The sequence below is a fragment of the Natator depressus genome, chromosome 5, assembly GCF_965152275.1.
Source record: "Natator depressus isolate rNatDep1 chromosome 5, rNatDep2.hap1, whole genome shotgun sequence".
NCBI lineage: Eukaryota > Metazoa > Chordata > Testudines > Cheloniidae > Natator > Natator depressus.
Window position 1 is genome coordinate 64,581,319 of NC_134238.1, and position 27,048 is coordinate 64,608,366.

A 27,048-nucleotide genomic window follows, 5' to 3' on the forward strand; every position below is an offset into this window, starting at 1 on the left:
CAGTACATACATTTTCTGAGAACTATGCCTTGATCCAGGACTCCAGTTCAGATGCAGTACTTGTTAATGCAGTCCTATCTTCAGTTCTGGACTCAATTCTGAAGCTTCCTCCTCTTTATGGGAATACTAGTTGGGAGTCACCAGAAGTGGAGCACCTGTAGGGACACTACTCGAAGAAGAAGAGGTTACTCCCCCGGTGCAGTAACTGTGGTTCTTTGAGATGTGTGTCCTGATGGGTGCGCCATTATCCAACCTATTTCCCCTCTGCTTCGGACTGTTCTGTGCGGGGTGTTTGGATGGAGAAGGAATTGAAGGTGGTGCCCACACAGCCCTATATGCCATCTAAGCATGGCACGCAGATATATAGGATGCCTGCATGGACTGACAGTGCTAATAGAAAATCTGATTGAGGGCTTGAGAGGTGCATGTGTACCTGCAGTGGAGCACTTACCGGGATACACATCTCGAAGAACCACAGTTACTGCACTGAGGGAGTAATCTCTTCTTTTTTATTCTTTTTTTATTCCAACTGGATATGAAGGACCAAATTCAATCCCTGTATTAGTAGGCATAATTCCCACTGTAGTTAGCTCAATTATGCTAAGATGAATTTTGGCCCAAAGAATAAATGCAATAAGGAGCCCTTTAACAGCTCCTTAAAAGTCATTATCTCTAATCCATACAAAAATGGAGTTACAGTAAATCACATGCTTGGTGCATGGCACTTAGATTTTAAATAAATGATCACCATGTTTTTATCAGACCTTTTTTAAAGGCTTGTTGGAAAATAATGGCTGAGCTTTTAATTGTTTAGCACAAATTGATCTCATTTCCCCAAACTTAAATAGATAGTGTTGCACCTAATTTTGAATTTTTTTTTTACCGATATAAACAATGTTTAGTGGTCCCACCGATTATTTTATGTTTTCAGTTATAAAAATTGCATTGGTTCTTCAGCCACCTCCTGCATTCACATCTCAGTGCTGCCACAGCGCTGTCATTTCTATGTACTGTCAGCTGTACTGTAGGTGACCGGGTATCTGCAATTCAGTTCCGACTGCTGCATGCCTGTACTCCTATTGCCCATTTTGTTTGCTTAATTTGCTTTAGAATTAAAAAATAAATAAAAATGAAATTGTGCCAAAATCTATTTAGATAGTTGATCTGCAAATAACTTTTTTGTTAGTTGAGGGGGGTGCCTCTTTCATTTTGTCAGAATGTATTAAGAAGACGTAAAGTGTTATTTTTAAAAAATGTTTGTTCTACCTCTGGAAATATCATGAATGAACATTCTGATATTCAGCAAAATCAGGGGTTTCAAATGTTAACTGTGAGCTCTGTTGAAGAGACTGGAGTATTGCATCTTTAACAAACATGTCCTTTGTCCCAAGTGCTTATTCGGCATTGGAATTAACTACATGCTAACAAAAAAGGACGTTAATTGTCATTTCCTCAGCTTTCAATCTCTCAGTGTTTGTGATGTAATAAAGTCACCACAACAGTTTCCAGGGAAGACAAGACTGCCATGTATAATGTAAACAACAACAACAATCAAAGGAAAAGAAAACCTTTTAACAAAAACTTTTGGGGCATTCTTTATAGATGGAGAAAAAAAAGTCCCTTTTTACCTTTGTAGCTCACCATTAATGTGTATAAAAATTATTTCAATTCTGCCGTAGGGGTGAAAACAGCTTCTACAGATGTCTACCAATGTGTGTTACAGCTGATCTGTGCTTTGGTCGATTGTCAGATTATTTTTAAGTACAGCACAATGACAATAAGAAAAGTCCTACAGTAGCTGCTGATGTATATAGGTCTCCTCCTTCTTCTGCCTTTAACAGGACCTCTTGAATACATGCCAGGAAACCAAGCTGTTGTTCTGGAGAGCTGAATTAAAAGTACTGGGAGAAAAGTGGTCGGCAGAGGCAAGAGTTTTAAAAAGGATATATTTAATTATCAACAATAATTGGAATTTGGGGAAATAAGTGGGGCAGCTAACCTGCTACCCAAACTTTCAAAGTGAACAAAAATGATCAACTTCTTAAGCTTGAGTTCATGGCTCAGTGTAAACCTTAGATGATTTTGCAAACACTGGAAAATTTTGTAAAGTTCTGTACACTGGTATAGGTATTAATGAAATATCCTCAGCTGTTGCAAGAAGGCAAACACCTAATTCCGAGGCACAGGAGGAGGTGATTTTCAAACATTTGATTTCAAATATAATTGTAATCTTAAAGGAACAGGTTTTCAGCAGCTGGCCTCTTTTGCATTGACAAATTACAGATGCAGTTTTACACCACATTAATTTGTTGTACAATTATTGTCACTTAGATGTTCAAGTACTTGAGTTGTGGGAGCAAATCTGAAAAGAAAAATGTAGAAAATATGTCCGAACAGCTGAATATTTTAAACAATTACTTAGATAAAATGCATTACAATTTTCCACAAAGGTATCTGTCCACTGTTGAGGTCACTTACTATTGTTGTTTTCCCACTTTCAACCTTCACCACTAGATGGAACTCCATTTCAAAGTCAGCCTCTAGAAATGAGTGCCTTCTGACCTCATTATTAGAATTGCAAAAATCTAACCACATAACCACAGAAAGCATTACTGCTAGACCGTCTTCCCAAGTATATGGAGGTGTATGTGTGCTTTTTTAAAATTTATGCACTATTTGCTTAGCAAAACTAAAAGAAAATAAATAGCTTTAGAAATCTGTACATTAATAGGTTTCAGAGTAGCAGCTGTGTTAGTCTGTATTTGCAAAAAGAAAAGGAGTACTTGTGGCACCTTAGAGACTAACAAATTTATTTTGAGCGTAAGCTTTCGTGAGCTACAGCTCACTTCATTGGATACATCCGATGAAGTGAGCTGTAGCTCACGAAAGCTTATGCTCAAATAAATTTGTTAGTCTCTAAGGTGCCACAAGTACTCCTTTTCTTTTTGTACATTAATAGTATATGATAACTAAATATCAGTAGTTCCTAGGAAAAGTAATTTTCCCCATTACTTTATCATTTTGGTTTCACAATAATTTATAAAATGACAGGCACTGGAGGATTATTGTAATACTAGATAGGTGGAGGCAGAAAGCAAATATGTAGTATTTCTCTAGACATTTCCCTATGCTTTATTTTTTCACTTAAGCAATACTAGCAGCAGAAGAGGAACCAAAAGCTCAAGCATCCCAGGATCATGCATGGGGTAAATACAAGGGATTACAACGATTTGGTTCCATAGAAGGCAATTTGCTAGTCTCTTGGGAGACGAGCAAAGAGCTTCCAATGGCATTTAGCCCCACTTTGTGCTCATCTCACTGCCTCAGTCCCCATTACTTGTTGTTTGTACTCTCTGCAACTTAATGAATATTCCCTTGAGCATTGCTGTAGTTATCAGAGCCATGACTCCAACTGTGACTTAATTTACTACCACCATTAAATTGGCCTGCTTCTTTCAACTAGTTGCCCTACAAGCTTCCAAATGACCGTTCCTACTTGTAATCTGATTGCTTTGCCATTTTGCTTGACTGCTGATGTTCTAAATGTAGCCTGATAATTCCACCCTATTTGAATGATTGGTTTTGCGTATTTGCTCAGTCCAGCCATCCCCACTGATTACTACTCTCCCCTCAGTATACTCTGCCTCTGCTCTCTTCACAACTTTCCTTGTGTCATTGGCTCCTTTAGTCTTCATGGGAAGTTGCACAAGGCTGTGTCCTTGATCCTGTCTCACTTTATACCCTTTCTTTGGTTATATAGCTTCAGCTACTAATATCTTCATGATAATGACTCTCAAATCTCTTTCCACTCCTGACTTCTCTCTCCAAACTTGCATCTCAGCACATTTCTCTGATTGCTCCTCTTGGATGTTTTGCAGTCTGCTTAACTCCTTATCTTTCCTTCTGAACACTCTGATTTGCCCCCATTTTCTGTCCACTGTTATAACACCACCATCCTCTCTGTCATTCAGAGTGTAAACTAGGGTCATCTTTGACTCCTCCATCTCTCTAGCTCTGCATAGCCAGGCATGCCACTTCTTCCTTTGTAACTTTCCCAGAATCTGGCCTTTTCTGTCTGCCTACACAGCCTACATCTTCTCTGTCCTTCCCTTGAGGCAGACATGCCAAAGTCATGAAAAAAACATATAAATTGAGCTTGTTTTTGGCTTTATTGGCTTGTGAGTTTCTTGTTGGCTAGTTATTGGCTTGTAGCTTGTTGCTTCTTTTTTTTGATGGGCTCCTGGCAAGCAGGGGGCGAGGGGCAAGCAGGGGAGAGAGTCATGGGTGCACAGTGGGCCCATCACAGTCCCAGACTACACGCTGGGGTGATCGAGTCACATAGAGTGTTGGGGTTCTTAGGTACTGGCTTGTTTTGAAATGGGATTAGCTTGATTTTTGGCTTATTGTGAAAGTCAGGGTGCTTATTTACTACACGAAAGTTGGCAACTGTGCCTTGAGGTAAGACATTAAAAATAGCAGTATAGATGTTGCATCTGTTGTCTCAAGACCACCTTATCCCCTGGGTCTGAGCTTGGGTGGTTAGCCTTAGTTTCTGCCAGAGGCAGAGCCACAATGTCCACACTGTTATTTTTAGTGCACTAACTTGAGCTCCACTAGTACGAGTCTGTCTACCTGGGTTGGAAGGCTTGCTCTGAGAGGGGGTATAGACATACCCTGAGAGATCCAGACCTAGGAAAAGTGACCTAGCTCTATGCTGACCCAGAGGGCTTAGAAGCATGAGGGATCCAGCAGTTGGGTCTATTCACAGCAACCTGGTGCCCAAGTAGAGAGGGTGACTGAATCGGGTTATGACCTTTCCTTTCCTCCCCTTTTTCGGAGGATAGGAGGAGGGGGGATGTTAACTACTGGGTGAGTTTACTAAGGTCCGTTGTAACAAGCAATGGCTTATTAAATAATTGAGTTCTTGGAGTGAGTGGTAGATTCCCACTTCAAATTAGATACTAACAATCTGTTAAGGAATTCAGATGCTTTTGGCTTTCTTCACCAGCTTAAAAAATTATAGATCTGAGTGGCAGGGCATGACTTGATTTTCTGTTTCCAAACCTTCCTACTTGAGTTAATTTTTACTTGTGTGCTATATGTACACATAATGAGAGTTGCTCTCCTGAAAAGTTTAGTCATGGGCCTAAGTGTGATGTGAAGGTTGTCATATGGTTAGTGTCCAATTCAATGTGTACTTCCTGGTGGCCAAAGAAGCCATCCCCCAGTTGCAGAAGGTAGGCTGATTGTTTCTGAGTCAAGTTGGGGTATTTGGGGCAGATCAAGTGACCGGAGACTGGAGAGGGTCAGTGGGATGTGCGTGCTTTAGCAGATATAAGTGTGGAGGTCGCACACTGTTGCCTCTTCCACCGTTGCAAGGTAGGTTTGTCAGACTGATTGAATTTGAAGGTTGCCAGCTCTGAGATGCAGAAGCCAGGGCATCCAGCATGATCCTGAGCCCATAAAACTTGGAGAGCTGGCAGTGGATACACAGCACGCTTACAACATTCCCAGAGCCAGGACAGCTACCTCAGGCCATGTCTATACATACAGCGCTGCAGCTGTACCAAAACAGCTGTGCTGCTGCAGCATGTCTGGTGAAGATGCTCTATGCCTCAGTATAAAAACCCCACCTCTGTGAGCACACCAGTGCTTAGGTCAGTATAACTTATGATTCGGGGGGGGGCTTATTCACACCTGAGTGACGTAAATTATGCTCTCATAGGCCGTAGTGTAAACGTAGCCTCAAAAAAGAGATGATCCTGGGAAAACTTGGAGAGGTGGCAACCCAGTAAAACCACCTCCGCGAATGGCGCTAGCCATGGGCAACTCTACACTACAATGCTTCATCAGCGCAGCCTATCTGGTGAAGCTGTGGGGAGAGCACTCTCCCCTCGGCATAATTACTCCACCACCACAGGAGGCAGAAGCTACATGGGTGGGAGAGTGTCTCCCGCTGCCATAGTGCGGTGTGACCGCTGCTTTATGTCGATGTTACTTACCTGGCCCGGGGGTATGCACACCCCTGAGCGAGGTAGGTTACGTCGATGGAAGCGGTAGTGTAGCTCAGCCCCCTATGTGTGTCGGTGGGAGAAGCGCTCTCACGGGTACAGCGCTGTGCACACCAGCGTTTAGGTCCGTGTAATTCACGTCGCTTGCGGGGTGGCTAGTTCAAGCCGTGAAAGTGGGGAGGGGATTCCCCAGGGTCAGTGGCAGGCGGTTCTCTCCAGCCCCACACGCCGCCATTCGCCTGTGGGACTGGGGCTGTCTGAAGCGCCAGGAGGGGCCCCTTGCACGCAGCGCAGCGAGCTGGCGCCCTGCCCGCCCGAGTCCCCGCCCTGGGCCCGTGTGATCTGGGGGCGGAGCGGGGCGGGACTCCGCGGCGTCTCTGTGTCTCTTGCCCGCGTTCGCTGCCTCCTTCTCCAACGCCGCTGCCAGCCGGGCCCCGGCGCCCTGGACCCCAGGTAGGAGCGCGGGGGTGGGGCGCTGCGGCCGACCCCGCTCGCTGAGCAGCCGGGGCAAGGCCGGGCCGGCTCCTTTCTCCCCGCGGGCCCTGCCGGTGCAGGGAGGGCGCCCCCCGTGCCAGCGGGGAGGGGGGCGCTGGCTGTGGAGCGGGAGAACCGGCGGCATCGCCCTGGCTGGCTGCGCGCAGCCGCGGTGGCTGGGGCGCTGCGGCCGCGGGTGCGCCCCCGGCCCGGGTGCCGCCTGCGCGCTGGGCGTGAGCTGCGCGGCGCGGGGCGGTGGGTGACGCCGCTGCCCCCGGTGTGCGGAGCGCGCGCGCGGGGCGGGGGGTTGCACAGGGCCTGGGGCGTGTAGCGTGCGGGGGCAGGGCCGTCGCGTCTCCCTGCTTGTCATTGAGTCAGGGGGCACGTGTTCCGGCGGGCGGGTGGTCCACACTGCGTGCGCCTGGGGTGGTGGTACCCATTGCCGGCTCGCTGGAGCGCCTCGCTGTGGCATAGCTGCAGGGCGCGTGGTGATAGGGTTCACCGAACAGCATTGGCCTGGAGGGTATGTTGTGCAGTGGTCAGAGTCGCTGTGGTAGGTAAGCAGTGTTGTAGTGTGTAGTTGTGAAATAGGGTGTGTGCATGCACGGCAATATACTGTTCCGTGTTGTGTTGCGTGTGTATGCAGGGTCCTGTAGTTCAGCAGTTGTATCATGTGTGTGCATTGTAGAACATCGGTGGCGTGTAACATGTGGTGGGAGAGAAGATGTACAGGGTCTGGCATGTATGTACATGTGCAGTGATATAAAGCAAAGATTGTAGAGTATCTGTGACATGGTGGCAGGGTATCAGGCCCCTATAGTTAAATAGCCACAGTACAACAAACTCCAAACTTCATCTGTAAGACCCAGGGATAGGAGGACAGCTTAACACTTTTAATCTTGAGCAGAAAGAGCTAATACCTTTATTCTTCTTAACCTAATTTAGCTTCAGTAAGAAAAGCCAGTGGGACTGTTAAATTCTGCCACCTACTCTAGTTCTCTGAAGCTGTCCAGCCATTCCTCAGATATGCTTTCATTATCCTTGAGCCATGGAATTTAGGCTGGGCAGTAGAGGTTGTGAGGTGTTTGAAGTGAGATTGTGCAGGGGCAGGGTTGGACAAGGGAGCCTAGTCTACATGTGCAATGCATGAGTAGTTGGTGCTACCCCTGCATCCTGGGCAGTAGCCCTTTTGGTGGGCTGGGAGCCCTTGGTGCTTCTGGAAATACAGACTTCACTCCATTTTCAACTCAGAGCCATGTATATAGTGCATGCATGCACCTTACCCTTCTTCTTTCACGCAGCACGGCTTCTCCCCGAATCTCCCCACCTGTCTTGTGGATAGCATGAGGGGCAAAGTGGGGCTGAAGATGAGCTCCTTTATGGTATGTTCTGTGTCAAAGTCGAGTTTCTCTCCAGGTCTGTTTTGCCTCTCCCCTGCCCAATCACCCCCATTTCCCTCATGCAGGAGTCAGCTCCTCCCAGTTAATATATAAAAACTTTGAAAAAATGCATTGCGGCTGGGCAGTGGAGGGGCATGGCAGAGCAGTGGGGCTTTTAAGATATGGTTTAGGAGATAAATAATCTATTTAACATAGATATCTATGCTTACCCATCTTCAGAAACCTGGGAAATGTTCACATTAAAAACTTTAACTGAATTAAGGTTGCTGAAGTGCATTTCCTATCAATGCAATCACTAAAACCCTAAGAAATCATCCATAAATTTAGCACCAGCCTTGGCTCATTGATCTCACCACCCACATCTTTTTAATGCCCAGATTAAAACACAGACTCTGCAGCTCCACAACAACTTTCTTTTCATTTTCCATATATAACCAACCACAGTGCTCATCATCCAGTTCTTCAAAGTTCCACTCAAATGTAGAACCTGAACTCCAACCTCAGACCATTCCGTCTAGAAGTAATAAAGTTCACCACCATCCGCATTTCCATTTGCCTTAAAATAGTTGTTTAGGATTTATATTCTGCATTTAACTTTCAGTTAACAAAAATTTGGAGTGGAGATATATAGTGCACCTTGTATAACGTCTATATGGCACACCTCTAGTGTGTTTATCCAACACCCACACACACCAGAACATTTACTTAGTCAAATATATTAGCTGGCAAGCTGCTTCTGGTTTGACAGAGTAATGTGTGTCTCAGGCCTGCTCTGCTCCCTCTCCCTCAGCATATTATTTAGATTGTAGTAGTGCCCATAGGCCCCAATCAGAGTATGGTGCACATTGTTCCAAGTGCTCAACAAATATGTAGGAAAACAGTGTTCCTGCTGATAAGAGCGTATTATATAGTTTTGTTTCCATTATTTATAGCCTAAACTCACTCTACTTCTATGTACTGTATATAATATGTTCATATACCGTTGCATCTGTTTAATATATGGAGACGTGTTTAATGCATGTGATGTGTACTAATATGTGTTTGAGATTACATGCATAACCTCACCTTGAGCAGACACTCAGATAGTTATGTGTATATATTTAAATAGCTGCAATATGGTAGCGAATTGAGGGTAGAGAACTGCAGTTATACAGATATGATTAGGAGACATTTGGTTAGTAATTGCAGAGGGGAGGCTGGTTGATGTGCTGTGACGATGACCTTGTACCTCTGGCAGTGGTTGAATGTCTTCTGTTCCGCCATCATTTGAACACAGTGGAACTCTGTATGGTGAGTGAGAGAGAGAGACTAATGATTTACCTCAGAAGGGGAGTGTGAGTTACTGACACGAGAGCTGAGAAGCAGTCTCTCAGATGCACAAGTTGTCTTCACCATGATGAAAAAGACACCCTCTTTTTTTCCATCCGGGGAAGTGTATGTAAATCAGGGTCCCCTTCCCGAATGGGATTTCTTGTCCTTTTCCAGTGTCATGTACAGTGCTGCTCACTTAGCTGCTCAGCTGTTTTGCTGGATTATGGTTTGGTCTGTTTATATGTTTCGCTAGACGAGAAGGGGTTATGAGGTTAATAAGCACAGAGCATGGCACTTTTCAATCATTTTGAGATGGAGAGAGGATATGAGGCAACAGCATTTAAAACAGTTATTTGATCACTGAAATTAAATTTTTGCATAGCACTACTGGCATTGTAGCATGGCTCTTATCTTTTCTCCTTTGAGCGGCCATATGCTGCCTACTTGGCCACCAGGCTTAAACAGTCAGACACCGACACTTGCTTTTACAATAAAGACGGATGGACTGACTGACTGCTAATACTCAGTTCAATTGTCTGGTGACATTAACAGTAAATTTGAGGCAAGTCTGGTGTATAAACAAGTGCAATTTGGCTTTTAATAGTCTTTTATCTTGGACTCACATTACATTTGTATAAATGAATAAAGAGCATTTATAGCTTTCAGCATTTCTTAGCATATGGGAATGTGTTTGAAAAGAAGCAAAATTAAAAGGATGATGTACCCACAGATTATGGGTCATCTGAGGCAGAAATCTATTTAAAATTGGAATAGGGTAATGGACCGGGACACTCACTCCACCAACAAAGCATTTAACCCTAGCAATAATTTTGAATTACATGACACAGAGTCTTAGTTATAAATTTCCATTCTGAGTTGCAATAAATAGTATTTTTTTCATTTGAGTGGCTGTCCCCAACATAGTGGTTGAGCTTAGGATAGTATTGTTTCAGAAATGACACATTCAAAATCCTTAAAGACCTGTATTTCCAGGTACGCTAGCATATGCTGTAATAACAAACGTGCATCCATTGTTCTGCTATATATGTGAAACTATATAGGTCAGACTAACAAAGTAGTAGAAGAGGCTACATTTAAGGAGAGTTGTATTATCTAAAGACTTCATGAAAAAATATTTGTAGGATTTAATGAATTTTGTGATATGTAAAAATACTTTTTCATTATTTTTCTGCTTCTAATTTTTTTTTAAACAGGGTAATTGAAGTCTTAATTGCAGGAAGTTTGGGTAAATCAGGTGTTCCAAAATTAAAAATGTGAAAACAAGCTTTAGAAGTTAGTTTAGTTCTTTTTGAACAATAAACATGTTTGAAAGCAAAACATTCAAGGTCTCATTCTTAAGGTGAAACTGACTATAGTCAAAAGGAAATGTACTTTATCCATTTGCATTGTCACTTGCATGCAAAAAGTAAACAGAGTGTATAAATAATTACAAGAGAAGTTGCTCTTTTAAAATTTTCATTTTTAATAAATCTAAGTTATTAGCAATGTAGGGAAATAAATTTGTTTACAACGTATGGGTTATTTTTTTTTCATTTGTCAAATCAAGGCTCCCAGTCATTCAGTAAGAACCACTTATAAACAGGAATGTCCTTGTGATGGTTGGAAACGTTGTTTTATTAGAAAATGCAGGGAGATTTTTCTGAACTGTTAACAGATGGTTAAATGCAGCAAGAAGGTTGTAATACAATTTAAAGGAACTTGTAGATCTTCAGGAAAAGTTAAATTTGTCAAACACATTATTTGTGAATTTCCTGTAGTAATGCATGAAAATATTACCAGAATATTGAATTTTCTTAAATTGTTTCCCAATGAGTCATTAAAAGTTAAATGGCCTTCTATCTGGCCTTTCTCTTTTCACTGTTTTCAATGTCTACTCATGCAAGTTTATTCATTTAGCCTACTCATACAAAATGCATTTGTCCAAAGCTACTTTTGAAGTCCATGCCTTTTTGTCCATATAAGGTATACACTCAATCATGCCGGTCTAGTCCACTGGCTGTCACATCTACAGGATGAGCTGGTTGTCACATGTGCCAATTCTGATTCCTCAGTAATTCATTTGTGATTCTGATCGCATTTATGGCATACTTCTCTGGGCCATCTTTGTTTTCTACTTAGAGCATCTTGTTAAATTTTGTCCTTGAAGAATGGGCAGGCTGTTAACTAGAAGTAGGTGGTGTGGGGTTGTTGGGTTTTTTTTGTTTTTGTAGGACCTGTTATTACAGGTTGTATTGAATGTCTTGGGGGTCCTCTCTGCCAAGTATTCTGTCTTTCCTAACAGGGCTTTGGAGCTGTGCTCCGCTCCAAAGCCCTGTTTCCTAGTGTTTGGAGCATCAGTTACAATGTAATTCAGACAATCATTCAGGGCAACTTTTCCTTAAAGGTTTTTGCTACTTCACCTGTGACTGCAACTTGTCTTGCCTTTTGAAAGCTGCCATTCTTCCTTGTCAGGTTGATACAGCTTTTAGATAAAATTCTTTCACTTGAATGATAAGTTCAGTTTGACTTCAGTTCCATCTTTTCATTCTCACCCAACCATCTGGGACTTTACTCTCAGGAGGCTTCTGTTTTTCTTCTTCAGATTTTTCCCATCCTTGGTAGTCGCCAGGGTCATGTCATGCTGTCTTATGTTTACTTCTAGTTTTCATGCCTCTTCTTGCAAAACTATCTGTTATATTTTATTTCTTTCCAATCTGAATATTTTTTCTCTCATGAGGTAACATTTCAGTTTTTCTTTTAAGCTGTTTGCTTTGTCTGTATATTTCTGTATGTTTGGAACAATTTGTCAGTTGGGCAAAAGAAAAGGACTACTTGTGGCACCTTAGAGACTAACAAATTTATTAGAGCATAAGTTTTTGTGAGCTACAGCTCACTTCATCGGATGCGTACAGTGGAAAATATAGTGGGGAGATTTTATATACACGGAGAACATGAAACAGTGGGTGTTACCATACAGACTGAAACAAGAGTGATCAGGAAAGGTGAGCTATTACCATCAGGAGAGCGGAGGGGCGAGAGGGGGAGAACCTTTTGTATTTTCCACTGTATGCATCCAATGAAGTGAGCTGTAGTTCACGAAAGCTTATGCTCTAATAAATTTGTTAGTCGCTAAGGTGCCACAAGTACTCCTTTTCTTTTTACGGATACAGACGAACACAGCTGCTACTCTGAAATCAGTTGGTGAAGAATGTGTGCAATTTATGGGTATTTTAATCTCTGAAGTTTTCTCTCTAGTTTGATAGTCCTGTGATATCTCCCAAGCCCCCAGAACACAGGATCTGCCTGTTTAGGAAAGAAATGTCTGACAATTGTGGATCCCGTCTGCTGTTGGATACCTCATTTAAATTCTTCAGAGTCTGTTTTTTAATACCAATAGCCTCTCTAATGCAGAAAGAGTTTTGGGTTTGAACCTTTCGATAAGATAATATAAACCATGTGTATTTCCCCCACCTTTACCACCTGATAGTCATTTTCATTTCTGGGTAAGTCATTTTTCTTGAAAAGGATCTTGAAATGTTGAGTTTACTGTGAACTGCAACACAAGATGTTTTTCCAGAACCTGTGTACTGATAGAATTCCTAATGGCAGTACTGATTTACTAACATTACGGATAACGTTATAAAATGAATGAATAAAGTACCGCCATCTTAATGTCCTTTTTTTTGGTCATTCTGTGCTGTTTTTAATTTTGACTCAGCACCTCTGAATACTGTTTTCAGCCTCTGAGTCAAAAGTACAAACAAATAGCTTATTGCAACTTAGTTACATATTATGAATTTTTTTACTTTGCACTTCACCACCATCTGTCCTAATGTAATCATTATATTCTTGAGTTTCAAATAGGACCCTAAAACAAAATATAATTTGAAACTGAGTTATAGTGCCTCTTACTCTGAAGATGAGCAAATATTTGAAGCTTAATTTGGCTGGGTGCTCTACCTAAGCTGGTTACAGATTTGCATGAATAGAGTATTCAGCACTGTCAAGGTTCCTTCCCCACTCTGAACTCTAGGGTACAGATGTGGAAACCTGCATGAAAGACCCCCTAAGCTTATTCTTACCAGCTTAGGTTAAAAACTTCCCCAAGGTACAAACTTTGCCTTGTCCTTGAACCATATGCTGCCACGACCAAGTGTTTTAAACAAAGAACAGGGAAAGAGACGTCTTCCTCCAAAATATCCCCCCAGGCCCTACACCCCCTTTCCTGGGGAAGACTTGATAAGAATCCTCACTAAATGGTACAGGTGAACACAGACCCAAACCCTTGGATCTTAAGAACAATGAAAAAGCAATCAGGTTCTTAAAAGAAGAATTTTAATTAAAGAAAAGGTAAAAGAATCACCTCTGTAAAATCAGGATGGTAAATATCTTACAGGGTAATCAGATTCAAAACATAGAGAATCCCTCTAGGCAAAACCTTAAGTTACAAAAAGACATAAAAACAGGAATATACATTCCATCCATTACAGCTTATTTTACCAGCCATTAAACAAAGGGAAATCTAACACATTTCTAGCTAGATTACTTACTAACTTAACAGGAGTTGGAAGGCTGCATTCCTCATTCGTTTCCCGCAAAAGCATCATACAGACAGACAGAACCCTTTGTTTTCTTCCGCCCACCCACCTTCCAGATTTGAAAGTATCTTGTCCCCTCATTGGTCATTTTGGGTTAGGTGCCAGCAAGGTTACCTTAGCTTCTTAACCCTTTACAGGTGAAAGGGTTTTGCTTCTGGCCAGGAGGGATTTTATAGCACTGTATACAGAAAGGTGGTTACCCTTCCCTTTATATTTATGACAAGCACTATAATTTGTGGCATTAAGTTAATAATTATTGTCTTCATCATCTCAAGTGCATTCAGAAATACAGTTCCTCAGTTAGTTGTATTTGTGTGGTTTCAATTGTATCTGTTTTTGAGAAATGTTTATATTTGGTCTGTAGGATGTTTGAACCAATTAATATGCCTGCTTCTTCCCAAGGTCCTCTGGAAGGTGTACAGTGACATCTCTTGTGAGTTTATTTTGGGTGAACTTTATTTCTTTCAGCTATGTGATTCAACTTTGCCTTGTGTGTACTGTAGGATTCTTATTGAGCTTGTTTATTATAATGGAAATAATCCTTTCTGACAAAAATAAACAATTGTTATACAAGTATACAATTCCATCAGGGGATTTAGTGACATGAAAACAAGCTGGAATTTCCACATCATAATTGTGTGTGCAATGTATATATAGTTACTATCATACATATACAAAATATTACATATATATAAATATGCCTTAGCGATTATAAAGTGCACAGTCTGCATTTTATTTTTCTCATTTAACAAATATGTAAAACAGCTATTTCCTTGACAAGATTATAGTATTTTTGCAGAGAGTGTCAACATACAGAATCTGTTTGGGCTACTTCATAGAATCATAGAATAGTACGGTTGGAAGGGACCTCAGGAGGTCATCTAGTCCAACCCCCTGCTCAGAGCAGGACCAAACCCCAACTAAATCATCCCAGCCAGGGCTTTGTCAAGCCTGACCTTAAAAACTTCAAAGGAAGGAGATTCCACCACTTCCCTAGGTAACTCATTCCAGTGCTTCACCACCCTCCTAGTGAAAAAGTTTTTCCTAATATCCCACCTAAACCTCCCCCACTGCAACTTGAGACCATTACTCCTTGTTCTGTCATCTGCTACCACTGAGAACAGTCTAGATCCATCCTCTTTTGAACCCCCTTTCAGGTAGTTGAAAGCAGCTATCAAATCCCCCCCTCATTCTTCTCTTCTACAGACTAAACAATCCCAGTTCCCTCAGCCTCTCCTCATAAGTCATGTGATCCAGTCCCCTAATCATTTTTGTTGCCCTCTGCTGGATGCTTTCCAGTTTTTCCACATCCTTCTCATAGTGTGGGGCCCAAAACTGGACATAGTACTCCAGATGAGGCCTCACCAATGTCGAATAGAGGGGGACAATCATGTCCCTCGATCTGCTGGCAATGCCCCTACTTATACAGCCCAAAATGCCATTAGCCTTCTTGGGAACAAGGGCACACTGTTGACTCATATCCAGCTTCTCGTCCACTGTAACCCCAGGTCCTTTTCTGCAGAACTGCTGCCTAGCTATTCGGTCCCTAGTCTGTAGCGGTGCATGGGATTCTTCCGTCCTAAGTGCAGGACTCTGCACTTGTCCTTGTTGAACCCCATCAGATTTCTTTTGGCCCAGTCCTCTAATTTGTCTAGGTCCCTCTGTATCCTATCCCTACTATCCAGCGTATCTACCACTCCTCCCAGTTTAGTGTCATCTGCAAACTTGCTGAGGGTGCAGTCCATGCCATCCTCCAGATCATTAATGAAGATACTGAACAAAACCAGAGCCAGGACCGACCCTTGGGGCACTCCGCTTGATACCAGCTGCCGACTAGACATGGAGCCATTGATCACTACCTGTTGAGCTCGACGATCTAGGCAGCTTTCTATCCACCTTATAGTCCATTCATCCAGCCCATACTTCTTTAACTTGCTGGCAAGAATACTGTAGGAGACTGTATCAAAAGCTTTCCTAAAGTCAAGGAATAACAGAGCCAGTTATCTCGTCATAGAAGGCAATTAGATTAGTCAGGCATGACTTGCCCTTGGTGAATCCATGCTGACTGTTCCTGATCACTTTCCTCTAAGTGCTTCAGAATGGATTCCTTGAGGATATGCTCCATGATTTTTCCAGGGACTGAGATGAGGCAGACTGGCCTGTAGTTCCCCGGATCATCCTCCTCCCCTTTTTTAAAGATGGGCACTACAGTAGCCTTTTTCCAGTCGTCCGGGACCTCCTCCGATCGCCATGAGTTTTCAAAGATAATGGCCAATGGCTCTGCAATCACATCCGCCAACTCCTTTAGCACTCTCGGATGCAGCGCATCCGGCCCCATGGACTTGTGCTCGTCCAGCTTTTCTAAATAGTCCTGAACCACTTCTTTCTCCACAGAGGGCTGGTCGCCTTCTCGCCATGCTGTGCTGCCCAGTGCAGTAGTCTGGGAGCTGACCTTGTTTGTGAAGACAGAAGCAAAAAAAGTATTGAGTATATTAGCTTTTTCCACATCCTCTGTCACTAGGTTGCCTCCCTTATTCAGTAAGGGGTCCACACTTTCCTTGACTTTCTTCTTGTTGCTAACATACATGAAGAAACCCTTCTTGTTACTCTTAACATCTCTTGCTAGTTGCAACTCCAGGTGTGATTTGGCCTTCCTGATTTCACTCCTGCATGCCTGAGCAATATTTTTATATTCCTTCCTGGTCATTTGTCCAATCTTCCTCTTGTAAGCTTCTTTTTTGTATTTAAGATCAGCAAGGATTTCACTGTTAAGCCAAGCTGGTCGCCTGCCATATTTACTATTCTTTCTACACATCTGGATGGTTTGTTCCTGTAACCTCAATAAGGATTCTTTAAAATACAGCCAGCTCTCCTGGACTCCTTTCCCCATCATGTTGTTCTCCCACGGGATCCTGCCCATCAGTTCCCTGAGGGAGTCAAAGTCTGATTTTCTGAAGTCCAGGGTCCGTATTCTGCTCCTTTCCTTTCTTCCTTGTGTCAGGATCCTGAACTCGACCATCTCATGATCACTGCCTCCCAGCTTCCCATCCACTTTTGCTTCCCCTACTAATTCTTCCCGGTTTGTGAGCAGCAGGTCAAGAAGAGCTCTGCTCCTAGTTGGTTCCTCCTGCACTTGCACCAGGAAATTGTCCCCTACACTTTCCAAAAACTTCTTGGGTCGTCTCTGTACTGCTGTATTGCTCTCCTGGACGATATCAGGGTGATTGAAGTTTCCCATGAGAACCAGGGCCCGCGATCTAGTAACTTCCGTTAGTTGCCGACCTTCAGTTGTCACAGCCATAAGTGTCACTTCGCTACATTCTTTCGTGAAGTTCAAGAGAAATAAAGTTCATGTGATGTATATAATTTTTATATAAAGCACTTTTAAAGTATTAAAATAAATGAGCAAAGAACAAAATCTTCCCTTCTGTGCCAATACTTCTACAGTATATTACACATATAAATTCCTTTTTTCGTGATGTTTTTAAAAACACAAATACCAAAATGAAGTGGTAGGTTCAAGGACTGTAAAATTGTTACTGATGTTTTCCTCTTTAATTTCTTTATCTGATGCAGTTGACCCCTTGGCCTGAATCTCTTTTTGGACAAATTGGCTGCGGGGACTTGGGCCAAATTGAGGAGATTTCTGAACACTGTGGCTTAGATTTTTGTACTGACTTGGCGTATACTGACTACAGTACCTTCTGTACATCACCCCGCTTCATCTGTGTCTTTGGTTCTATTTAAAGAACTGCATGAGTCAGATGTCTTCATGGTCTTACATGAGCACTAATAGACAGCTGCCAAATTCGTCTCCAGAAAGGAAAATGTGTAAAGGCTAGTTGTTTTTATTATTGTTTATGGGAAGCAGATAAATGTGCTGAGTCTGTGTGTGTGTGTATTATAAGGGCTTGTTTGAGGGTTGGAGCACAGAAATCTAACGTTTATTACAAAAAAAACAAACCCCAAACAAAAACAGAATGGAGAAACTTAATTTGACAAGCTTTGCTGAGTTCATTGTTGCTCTCAATTCTCCAAAATGAACCATTATTTCAGTGGAGGTGGTACTTCCCAACCAGTGAACAATATGAGAGCATTTTACAAAGTCAGGGAGACCAGGGCAATCATCAGTATACTTTTAGTTTTGAACATCCATATAGCAAAAAAAGGGGGGGGGGGAAAAAGGAGGACAGAGACAAACTATACACATAACAAAGTAAATGATTTTTAATAATCTCTTAAAATCACTATAGATAGCAGAGCAAGTGACTAAGGGGTAGACCTGGGCTCTATTCCTGACTGGATCGCTGATTTACAGGTTAACTTGATCTGTCATTAATCTGTGTGCTTCATTTTCTCTGTAAATTATTGCTATTTTATCACCTTTGTAAAGTGTTTTGAAATCATCAGATGAAAGGTGCTATAGGTGCAAGGACTGTTTGTTTTATTTTCTCCACAGCCTATCCCTAGCATTAGGCTTATCACAGTACTTTTAAAACAAACAGCAGTAACTTCGCCAACATTAGTCATTAGTAGAAATTTCAGTTGTCTCGCTAAATATCAGAGTACAGATTGCACAAACAAACAACCTGTACTACTGCAACTAATTTGACTGCTGTAATTCCAATTTCTCCAATCTAAGGCCTGGTCTAGTCACTTTTTTATATCAGTTTTATCTGATTAGAACAGATATAATTAAGCGAGCACAAATGTGGATAGAATCTGTTTACAGAAATAAACTGTATCAAGGTAAGCACCTTTATATTGGTATAACTGCCTCCCCAGAGGGGTTGCGCGGATTTCTAAACAGATATTAAAATGGTACAAATGCTTGTGTAGACAAGACTTAAGAACCAGGTCTTTCCCACATTCCTGTGAGAAAAGAAGACTGTGTAGCATGCCTATAAGATTACTAAATCCAGGCCTTGGTATAAGCCAAGCTGATTATTTATTGGTAATTGCTGTCATGGGAAGATAACTAACTGTCTTGCAAGGGAAAAACAAATACCCGTGAACTGTTCCTGAAGCATCCTGATATTTTAGTGGCTTTGTAAAGAAGTAGAAGACACATAAACAACATTATCTGTTTGGCTCATTGTTATAGAGTGTAGACTTTTTGTCAGCTTTAGAGGAATGCACAATGCATTGAAAACACCTATGCATAAAGTAGAAGTTGGGTCCACAGCAAGTTTAAAACTGATGAGGGGTTCCATCTGAATTATTGTTTGTTAGTTTGTTTGTTTTTAAATTTGTGAAGTGTAAATAGTTTCAGTTAAGTGGTGGTTACATTATTTGTAGTTTATAAAGATGTTGTAAAATCAAATTATTTTAATTAAATAAATGACTTGCAGATGGAGAGAGCTTAAGTATTGGTTAAGCATAATCCATTTACCTTTTAGGTATGTATTCCATGTATTCCCTTTACCATGTCTGAAGAAATGGCTTAGATCAGCAGTCCAATCTTGTTCACCTTCCTCTTGTTTGATTCTGCAGCGAAGTCGTAATTCTGAACTCTGAGTTGGAATTGCTTCCAAAACAGTGTATTGTGATGTCAGACTTCACTCAGGACCTGGGCTCTGAGGAGAAGTCTTCTTCAGCATCAAAATGCAAACTGAGAAACACTGACCAGGCACATTTCTTCAACTTTTTTCTTTGCTTCAGTGTAAAAGTTCAACTTTAAAGAATGGCGAGGAGGACTAGGCAAACTGATTTATGGTTCCACCTCGCAAGTTGTTGATAACTTCCTGCAAGGTGCTATGTATGCTCAGCCATCTGTTAATTTATTGAGAATTTATTTATTGAGACCTTGAGCCCTGGTCACTACTTCCACTGTCACCACCTTCACCCTAGTCAATACTGGTAAAGATTAGAATTATCTAACCAGTAAACTCTTAATGAACCACGCAGTGGCAGATAGCGGCCTCCCACCCCCCATTTCCTGGAGTCATATGGCTTGAAAATCTTTTAAGGAAACCTTGCTTATATTTGCCAGACTCTTTTGCACTATCTAGATTCTGGGTACTTGTGATTCCCTATTGCCACAGAATCTGAGCACCTCACAAACATTAATGATTTGCTCCTCATACTATTCCTTCTGAGACAGGAAAGTATATTCTTACTTTTTTTATCAGGTGGGGAAAATAAGCCACAATGCAACTAATTGACCTCCCAAAATATCACATGAACTCTGTGGCAGAGCTGAACACACATCTGAGTTTCAGAGCTGGTCCTTAACAATAGGATCCTTTCTTTCAGTAATTAGCATATCCCTCCCTGTGAAGCTTCTAATATTCATCTAGTCCTAGTTGTTCCATTTAAACATACCTACTCTGCTTTTTCAGATCCTACCCATCCCTTTCAAATGTTTCCCAGTTCCTCTGCAATCTATTTTTTTAGAGCTTTTCATTGCAACATCATAGAGAGACAGTACAAATCGTGTTGCATTTTGAAACTTCAGTGCTAGACTTGGAACACTGATGATTTTGGGGATGTTCTTGTCTGCACTCTGTATGATGCCACTTTTGGCTCTTGAGAGACTTTATTGTTCCTATAAAGACCATCCTGGTCTTTTCCCCCAATTAAACTCTCTATGGGATGCTGATATTTTCTTGCTTTTTTTTGATAGCAGGAGACACCGTGTTTTGAACTGAAGTGAATTAAACTTAATAGTGAAAGAGCACTTGATGTAATAAAACCTTTTTATTCGGTTCTGTTTGATTTCCAGCCTTCAGGGTTTAAGCGTAAAGTACAATGCCTTTCTTTTAGCTTTATTTTAGACAAATAACTTTCATTTTTTTTAGAGAAGGTGTAAAAACACCAGTACAGAAAGCAGATTTGGTAGTTTTAATCATTTATATGGATATGAAGTGATGCAAGAAAGTTAGGAATTAACCCTTCTAGTATTTTATAACCTTTTTTGATACTTGTGCAGTATCTTTTAAGAAAACTGCTCAATCTCTCTAAAAGGTATTATCAAAAATATTTCTAAGTATTTTTGCTTTGCTTTATGGTGGGGGAGGATAAAACATCAAAGTTAAAGATCTGGCACTGCTAGATGTTGAAGTTCTCTAGCTGCAGGCCCAGGATAGCCCAAAAGTTTCGGTGCAAGCTTTCCCATACTGCCCCTCCAATAACCTTGGTCTTGATGTTATAGAAATTATAATTTAACATGAAGAACTGTAAGGCATGAATACCTTTGACTGTAATAGCTCAGCATTCTTGACTGTCTGTATTGTCTTGATGCCTAGATAGGGAGGTAAATATGCAAGGGATAGCAAATGCCAATTACTTCTATTATTAGTTGGATTGACTCCATAATTAAATTACATACTTAAGATTAAACTGGGGCATCAATTTCTATTTTTATTTTGTGTAGGTGGCCTTTCAGATTTAAATTTCCATGTTTGTTTTTATGCCCTTTGAATCTTCTGTGTCGTGTTGGCTAGATTTTTGCATAATATCCTTTTAATAGGAAATGTTTCAAGTTGGGTTTTTGGCTGAAATTTATCATGGTTCTCATGTTATATTGTCGTCATCATCTTTAAAACAAGAGTTTAAGTCTACACAAAATTGATAGAGATTAATCTTGAGTAGGTCCAGTACTATGGGTAATTGCTGAAAAGAAGTATTTAGGGTTAAAGGATTTTTTTTTTTATTCACTTTCTCTTCATAACTGAAAGTTTATTTGTCAAGGGCTGGTGAGTAAAATCTCCTCCAGAGAATATTTGGTTCATAACTCATAAAGAAATTGCTTCAAAATGGCTGCCATGTCCCATTGTTGTTAACATAGGACCAAGGCCACAGGCTGGCTTCAGGTTAAAATGGCCTCTTGGGGTACGTCTTCACTACCCACCAGATCGGTGGGTAGAGATCGATCTAGCAGGGATCGATTTATCGCGTCTTGTCTAGACGTGGTAAATCGATCCCCGAATCGATGCCTGTACTCCACCTCGGCAGGAGGAGTAAGCGGAGTCGAGGGGGGAGCTGCCATGGTTGACTCGCCCCCGTGAGGACGGCCAGGTAAGTGGAACTAAGATGCTTTGCGTGTAGCTGAAGTTGCGTATTTTAGTTCGAAGCCCCACAGTGTAGCCCAGGCCTAATTCTTTACAGTTTTGGCAGGAGGAAGCTTTGGCTTCCCCTAGCAAAGATGGCCAATGCCTTCCATTGATCCCAATGGGAATTAGCCAGGCTGCCTTTAGGGAAGGAGGAGACAGAGGGAGGCAATGTGAGGAACAGTTGATGCTGGGAAGGTAAAATCCAAGAGCAGGGAGGGAAACTGGGGGAGTGTTTGTGTCTAGGGGAATGTGGAGGGCAATGGGAAAGGTGGAATGTGTGGAGGAGAATCTGAGGGGCAGGAAACAGATGTGGGCACATGAGAAAGAATGAGGGGTAGGAGATGAGGGGGAAGGGAGGACAAATATGGGAGAGGGGCACATGAATGGAACAGAAGACTGAGGTGGGCACTGTTACGATAGGGAAAGGAATGTGGAAGACTATAATGGCAGCTTCACCACCTAGTAGAGGGTAAGTAGTGGCTTTCTCCCTCCAAGCAAACACGAGGCAGTCTTACATTTTGCATTTAAGGTTGAATTTTGAATCTGAGATATCGTGCACAAATTGTGTATGAGGAAGCTCCCCGTTACATTTTCCTCTGCCTTCTGATGTTTGAACAACATAATTTTCTCTTAATCGTGTGATTTTTAAGTCAGTCTCATGATGTTTAGGAATCTATTCCAGATGTCAATACTGCATCTGTCACCTTCCTTCATTCCTCCCACTGCAATTTCTGATTCTGTCTTCACCCCCAATCTCCTCAGCCTCAGAATGGAGACCAGTAGCAAAGCTCCCATGGAGTGTGATAAAATAGTTCCCCTGGTGGCAAACTGTGGAAAGTTTGTCAGATCCAGGGGCTGTTCAGTAATGGAGCTCAGAATTATGCTTCGCAGGGGAGCTTGCCTGCCTGTTTCCCTTTCTCTTTCATGTCCTAGGACCTGGAAAGCTACAGTGGGAGGCTCCTTTTTGGTGAATCCCTGGAAGTTTATTGGCCTCAGGGAGCCATCTGTTATCACTGGGTGGGCCTGGAAATGAAGAAAGAAGTCTGGGTTTGCATGTTGATGTTACATTCACTGCTTAACCATTTAAAAAGAAATTAAATAAAACACTTTTTGAAACTTTTAGAATTGCTAACACAACCACAAAAGCAAGGATGTGAAAATTTAGTTGCTCACCAGTGTATAACATCTACCCCTCCACCCACAGGCATACACCTTTCCACTACTGTTACTGTATACCACAGCCGTAACTCCTCACTCTAAGGATTTCAGCTTTCCAGCACCCATTTTACCATGCTGTTGCCTCCAAATACACCACACTACTACACCAAATACCCACAAGTAATACTGTTGAGAGTGGGTTAAGTGGTGAAGAGGATGTGGAGTAAGGGAAAATTGAAGGGCACGGTCGTGTTTAAAAGGGGTATGTTTAAAAAATGGTGAACAAAAGCTAGAACGTCAGTACTACCCTGGTCTTACTGGAAGGAGTTTCTTGTAAGTGTGTGTTTCCTGTGGCTGGAATGGAGTGTGAATCTTAACTTTAAGGTTGTGGTATTCTGGGAAGTGCAGTTCAATAGCATTTTATAACTCTTATATATGTTTGTGATGTGGTAAATTAAAATATGCTGGGTGGTTTACCTGGATAATTGCATCACATGTGGGTGAGTTGGAAGTTTCTTCTTTTGAATGGAGAAAGTTGTTAAATCTTTTGAGTGGGGGGGTTGGGGCCACCTATGAAAAGGGCTAATCTAAACAACCCAGAGGCCTCTCTCACTAGGGCCTAATACACAACTGTTTCCTTTCTTCAAATGTAGAGAGAGGAGGAGACCATGACTTCACAAGTATATTCAGACTTGGCTAATAGGTCTAGTCTTTGGGCAAGTTGCTATTGGGTAAATTTTTCAAGCATTTACTAGGATTACATGCCAGTATTTCCCTGTTATGGTTGAACATATCTGGAAATTACCTTACATGCAATAATGGGTTGTTGTGAAGATGGCCTTAGAGGAAAGGGAGTGTAACACTTTTAGAACAGATTTAAAAGATTTCAGGTGTAGGAACTGGAAAGAATATTCATATTGTGCTTTGTCCAGTTAAAAATAGCACTATACGAAATAAACTGCCTGTACTGAATAGATAGAATGCTGTGTTCACAGAAAGGCAACACAAATTTTTGTATTGAAAGTGAACATTTTTGTGGCATTCTTGGTTAAAACTGGCCAAGTAATTCTGAGAGACAGAAATGAAGTGCATTTGATACCTTGTTTTAAGACACTTTGTAGAATGAGATATGAGACTGGATAGAGAGGTACCGCCTGCATTTTCTGACCCAAGTAAGTTTAGAAGCATTATGCTTCCAGAGATAATCCTGCTCATCTGAAGGATTCATAAGTGGTTTTTGTATTTCTAATTCAGGTCTGTTTTATTTTTAGGAGAGTAGAATTGTATTAAAATGGAAGTTGACATAAATGGAGAGACCAGAACTACCATAGCTACGCTTCCCTTACCTATTGCAGAGGTGAGTTCTACAGGCAAAGTGGAAGCAGAGAAACCTCGATGCTCCAGCACCCCATGCTCACCGATGCGACGGACAGTTTCAGGTTATCAGATCCTTCATATGGATTCTAACTACTTGGTTGGCTTCACAACTGGTGAGGAGCTCTTGAAGTTAGCCCAGAAGTGTACAGGAAGTGAGGAAAATAAAGTGGAAGCTGTGCCCACTGTGCGCTCCAAACAACTTGATTCAGGACTTACACGTTCCTCACGGTTGTACAAAGCTAGAAGTAGATACTATCAGCCATATGAGATCCCAGCTGTAAATGGAAGGAGGAGAAGACGGATGCCCAGCTCAGGGGATAAATGCACTAAGGCTTTACCATATGAACCCTACAAGGCACTTCATGGTCCTCTGCCTCTTTGTCTCCTCAAAGGTAAGAGGGCTCACTCTAAATCCCTGGACTACCTCAATTTAGACAAAATGAACATCAAGGAACCTGCTGACACAGAAGTGCTACAATACCAGCTCCAGCACCTTACCCTAAGAGGGGACCGTATGTTTGCTAGAAACAACACATGAACTACCATGTGGAAGTTAAAGCCAACTCCTGGTAATTTCTTCACTGCTGCAAAAATCCACTGTTGTACTGTGTACATGACTGTCCACATTGTAGGTGGTTGTATCAGCTAAGTGTTATCAGAACGTTATTTATTGAATACAATTTTGAACACTCAAAATGTCACAAATATTTGGAGGGGAAAATCTTTTCAGAGAGATTAATTTCTGAAGAAAATCTGACTGCAATTGGTGGACATTTCTTTGGGACACTTTTTAACAAAGAAAAGGCTTTTGTACAGGTATCTAGTATTTACAGTGATTTGACACTCAGACATTGGTGATGGTGTCTGCTTAGTTGTTGCTAATTTGGCTTGCTATTGGAAGTTGCTGTGGGATAAGCATCAAGTTCTCCTTTTGTCATTTTCTATACTTTACAATAAAATGTATGTATGGTAATGGTTTGTTGTATTACAGAAAAGAATGTGAACCTGAATTGAACCACTTGTTATTTAAAACAATCCAGTTTAAACATTTTGAAATTGGGTCTGTGCTAGAAAAACGTTTCACTGATGCAAATGAACAAAGGTTTATTTTTACTTAAAATTATTGAACAGTTATTTTTTAGTTGCACATGGGAATAGTTGCTTTTCTTCTTTCTTCCTCTGTTTTAAAAACTTTGGTTAAATAAGTATTTGGAATATTTTTTAAAAAAGAACCATTCTGGAAATAAAGATTTTTTCATTAAATTTTAAGAGGATTTACTGTAATAAATTTTGCGGGTTTTACATTGTCGTGACATATAAACAAGGATCCACTTTAGATTCCAATATATAGATTAGAATGTTTACATCAGAAAGTAGCATTGAATGAAATGTTTGATTTTTAAATCATAATTATATTACATACGTACTTATGGAAGGTGTTAAAAACACAACTTTAGCACTGCACTGGAAATTCCAGTTATTTGCAGCACTAAACACTTTTTAAAATTAAAAATCCAGATGCCTGAATTCTTTTGAAGGCATAGAGTGCTTCTATAGCAGCCTTGAAGTGCTGAATCTGGATTTAACAATTTACATCAAATGCACTGGCTTAATTTGTTGCTTAAGAAATCGTGTCCAACCATGGCAGGAAATGCAGTTTTAACTACTGCAAACTTAAATATATTTGGAAAATATATGTAGCTTGCCTTTGTAAAAGTACTATTTTTCATTCTTTGTCTTTTTTTAAAGGTGCAGGTTATTACTGAGGCAGTGTGCAACCATGCTTGGTTTTGCTCAGCGAGTTATTTAGAAGATAAAGATTTAAATAAGCACCATGTCTATGAAATAGAAATAATTTTTAATTGGTCAGTCATTCCTGGCACAATTCTGATTTTCTTCAGAATGAATGGAAAGCACTAGTGCAGAGTGTGTGTTGTGGAAAAACAAGAATTCTTTTCATCCATTCACTTACTCCACAGTTGTAGTTGGCTACAGTGAAGAGCCTGTGGATACTTTGCAGTCTACTGGTTTGGTTGATTTTTTTAGGTATGTTAGGAATCTTTACAGCTGATGTATATTTTAAAGTAAACTGCACCTCTGTGAACTTATTGTATTGAAGAATGATCTCTAAACTATTCCTATATAGTCTCTAGTTTCACAAACAGAATACTGTCAGATGCCAAAGAGAGATGGGTTTTATGTTTAATGATTAAACATCACTATTTATTGATTTTTACCCTATGGAACTGTATTTCTGGCTATGAAATAAAAGAGTGATGTAAATATATATATTGTTGTGTCGTGCTTTGATGTGCAGAAAATGGGAGGACACTGACAGATAAGTGTTTCAAAACCGTAAGTCCTGTATTAGCTTGGGACTGCATGAAGCATTTAGATTCCTGAGGCCTGATTTTCAGGAAGTCAGATGTGCAATTGTAAGTACGCAAGTATCCATGCTGTTACTGCAGTTGAATGCTACACATGCAGACTGGCAGGGATGCGTGTGACCAAATGCCAATGTGAAATATTAAGTCAGTGCATGCATCTAACTGTCCCTTTGCTCATGCAAATAACAGATGTATGTGCTCATTTGTGGTAATGGTGTATGCCAATTAGGCATGCAATTTCACATACAAAATTGAATGCCTGATACTTTGAGAATCCT

At 41.1% G+C, this 27,048-nt stretch overlaps 1 protein-coding gene across 4 annotated transcripts; it reads left to right on the plus strand.

Annotated features, from left to right (window-relative positions):
- Window positions 1-6,341: 6,341 nt before the first annotated feature.
- MACIR (macrophage immunometabolism regulator) lies at window positions 6,342-26,636 on the plus strand. 4 transcript variants are annotated; one of them, XM_074954012.1, is made up of 2 exons: window positions 6,342-6,464; window positions 24,278-26,636. In XM_074954012.1, exon 2 carries the CDS (start codon window positions 24,298-24,300, stop codon window positions 24,919-24,921), a length of 624 nt encoding a protein of 207 aa, XP_074810113.1. In that variant the 5' UTR covers window positions 6,342-6,464; window positions 24,278-24,297; the 3' UTR covers window positions 24,922-26,636. The 4 variants fall into 4 exon arrangements, with proteins under 4 accessions (XP_074810113.1, XP_074810114.1, XP_074810115.1 ...); XM_074954013.1 differs by lacking the exon at window positions 6,342-6,464 and adding an exon at window positions 6,934-7,042; XM_074954014.1 differs by lacking the exon at window positions 6,342-6,464 and adding an exon at window positions 7,848-7,867.
- The last annotated feature ends 412 nt before the right edge of the window (window positions 26,637-27,048 follow it).